At 39.3% G+C, this 2,599-nt stretch overlaps 1 protein-coding gene across 5 annotated transcripts in view; it reads right to left on the minus strand.

Annotated features, from left to right (window-relative positions):
• The window catches only part of FAM69A (family with sequence similarity 69, member A), a 64,964-nt gene that overhangs the window by 14,738 nt on the left and 47,627 nt on the right, over nucleotides 1–2,599 (minus strand). For 4 of the 5 annotated variants that reach the window (XM_011970216.1, XM_011970212.1, XM_011970211.1 and 1 more), the window contains one exon: nucleotides 310–486. The exons of the other annotated variant lie outside the window; for it this stretch is intronic. In XM_011970216.1, coding sequence (XP_011825606.1) covers nucleotides 310–486 — 177 coding nt within the window. The remainder of the gene's footprint in view (nucleotides 1–309; nucleotides 487–2,599) is intronic. 5 annotated transcript variants of the gene reach the window in all.

The following is a 2,599-nucleotide window of genomic DNA, read 5'->3' on the forward strand; positions in this document are numbered from 1 at the left end:
GACTACAGGCACATGCCACCACTCCTGGCTTATATATATATATACACATATATATAGCTGAGGTCTTACTATGTTGCCCAGGCTGGACTTGAACTCCTGGGCTCAAGTGATCCTCCTGCCTTGGCCTCCCAAAGTGTTGGGATAACAGGCGTGAGCCACCATGCCCGGCCTCTTACAATTATTTCCTCAGGATGGAGTACCTGATAGAGGTCAAAGAATATCAATACTTTAATGGCTTAGGATGAGGTCCTGCCAATTCCTCTGAAGAGTCCCACTTCACACTAGCAACGTGTGAATGGATATACTTACCTTAAAGAGACTATAGACCATTTCTTTAAATTTCTGTACAGTAGTTCCTCTAGTTGGCTTATCAAATAGCACTATTTCTTTTCTTGGTTCCAATTCAGTTCCAAAATCAAGATGAAGCGCTTGTTCCATTTGACATTTCACAACACCTGGTAGATTATCCCAAATCCCTAAATACATCTATGTAAAAAAGAGTGGTAAGTTACGTATTATACTGAGTAGAAAACTCTAAGAAATATACCACTATATTTTTAGGGTCCTCCTCCTCTAAACAAAACAAAACAAGCATCAAACATTGAGGTTGAAGTGTGACTTTATTTTTGAACTGCAAACTTGAAATCATACTCAAGATTTTTTCCTTAAACTAATTTTTTTAAATTATAAGAGTAATACATGCCTAAATATATTTTTCAAAAAGTCCAATGAGAAGGATGTAAGGCAAAAGCAAAGTTCCCAAACATTCTACTTCCATAATCTCACTTCCCCAAAATTAACTACTATTTAAGTATCTAGTTATTTATCAAACTAATATTATATAGTGTTAACTATATCCTATGGTCTACTAGTTTACTTTAGAGACAGGGTCTCGCTTTGTCACCCAGACTGGAGTTCAGTGGCATAATCATAGCTCATTGCAGCTCAAACTCCTGAGCTCAAGGAATCTTCCTGCCTCAGCCTCCCAAGTTGCCGGGATTATAGGCATGAGCCACCACACCCAGCTTTTACTGATTTGCTATTATTTTAATCCTCGTACCAACCTTAGGTGGTAGGTACTATCATTATACTTATTTCACTGATGGGGAAACTGAAGCAGAGACAGGTGAAGTAACATGCTGAAAAGAGCTGAGGTCTTTACCACTAGGATAGGTTGCCCCTCTTCTACATAAAAAAAAAAAAAATCATATTATTAATATTAATCCAAACAAAACATTATTTCACTGCCTTGCTCCAAACCCTCTAATAAATTCCCATTTCAATTAAAGTCCAAAGTCCTTTGCATGACCGGTTGGGCTCCATTTGAGCTGGCCTCGCCTATGTCTCCAACCTGATCTTGTACCATGTACTCCAAGTTTCTCAAAGTCCCAGCTACACTGGTCTTTCTGTGATAGGCTAAAGCTATCATGCTTGTTTTGGCTTCCTGACCTGCTTCACTTTCTGGCTCTGCCTGGAATGTGCTCTCCCAGATCTTCACGTGGCTGGCTCCTTTACATCATTCAAGTCTCAGATCACACATTGCATTTAGAAAGCCTTCCCTGACCCCCTGTCTAGAATAGATCCTCTTCCACCTCCGGGTCACCTCTAATCCTGTTTCATTATCCTCATAGCCTTTTGTACTGTCTAAAATTATCATATTTATTTATTTATCAGTTTATTACTATCTGTCTCATCTCACATTAGAACACGAGGTTAGAGGCTTTATCTGTCTCCCTCAGTGCCTCAAACAGTGCCTGGCATGCAGGAGACACTCAAATGTTGGACTTTGTTTTAGAAATTGTCTTTAACATGATTAATATTGTCAACTTAAAAATTATTTTAAATTTCTATAGGAATAATGCATATTTATGCAGGAAAATTTAGTAATCATAAGTTGAACATTAAAATGCAATTTTCCAGTGCTCTGGATGTTTCGTTGTATTTTATTCTACCCCAATTAGATATTCTATTGTTTTATTCTTATTTCTCTGATGAAAAGTAAGGTAGAATTTTTTTTCATTATGTTCATCAGCTGTTTGCAGTTCTTTTGTGATTTAGTTCATCCTGTCCTTTGCCCATGCCTATGAATTCTTTATTAAGGTATAAGTTCAGATATTATTTCAGAAAGGTCTTCTCTGATCACATCCTCTAAAGCACTTCTCACCATCCCCGACACTACATTCTCTATTTGCCTTCTGTATCTCCCACAGAACACACCATATTCTATAATTATTTTGTTTATTTATTTATTTATCAGCTGTGCCTCCTGTCCCTCTGGGATCATGTAAGGTCTATAAGGGAGCAATCTTGTCTTTTTTTTGAGATAGGGTCTTACTCTGTCACCCAGGCTGGAGTGCAGTGACATGAACGTGGCTCACTGCAGCCTTGACCTCCTGGGCTCAAGTGATCACCCCACCTCAGCCTCCCGAGTAGCTGGGATCATAGGTGTGTGCCACCACACCCAGCTAATACATATATTTTTTGAGACAAGAGTCTCGCTCTGTTGTCCAGGCTGGAGTGCGGTGGTGTGAGATTTTGGGTCACTGGAACCTCCACCTTCCAGGTTCAAGCGATTCTTGTGCCTCAGCCTCTGGAGTAG

The sequence above is a fragment of the Mandrillus leucophaeus genome, unplaced genomic scaffold (genome assembly GCF_000951045.1).
Source record: "Mandrillus leucophaeus isolate KB7577 unplaced genomic scaffold, Mleu.le_1.0 Scaffold933, whole genome shotgun sequence".
In the NCBI taxonomy this organism is placed as follows: Eukaryota; Metazoa; Chordata; class Mammalia; order Primates; family Cercopithecidae; genus Mandrillus; species Mandrillus leucophaeus.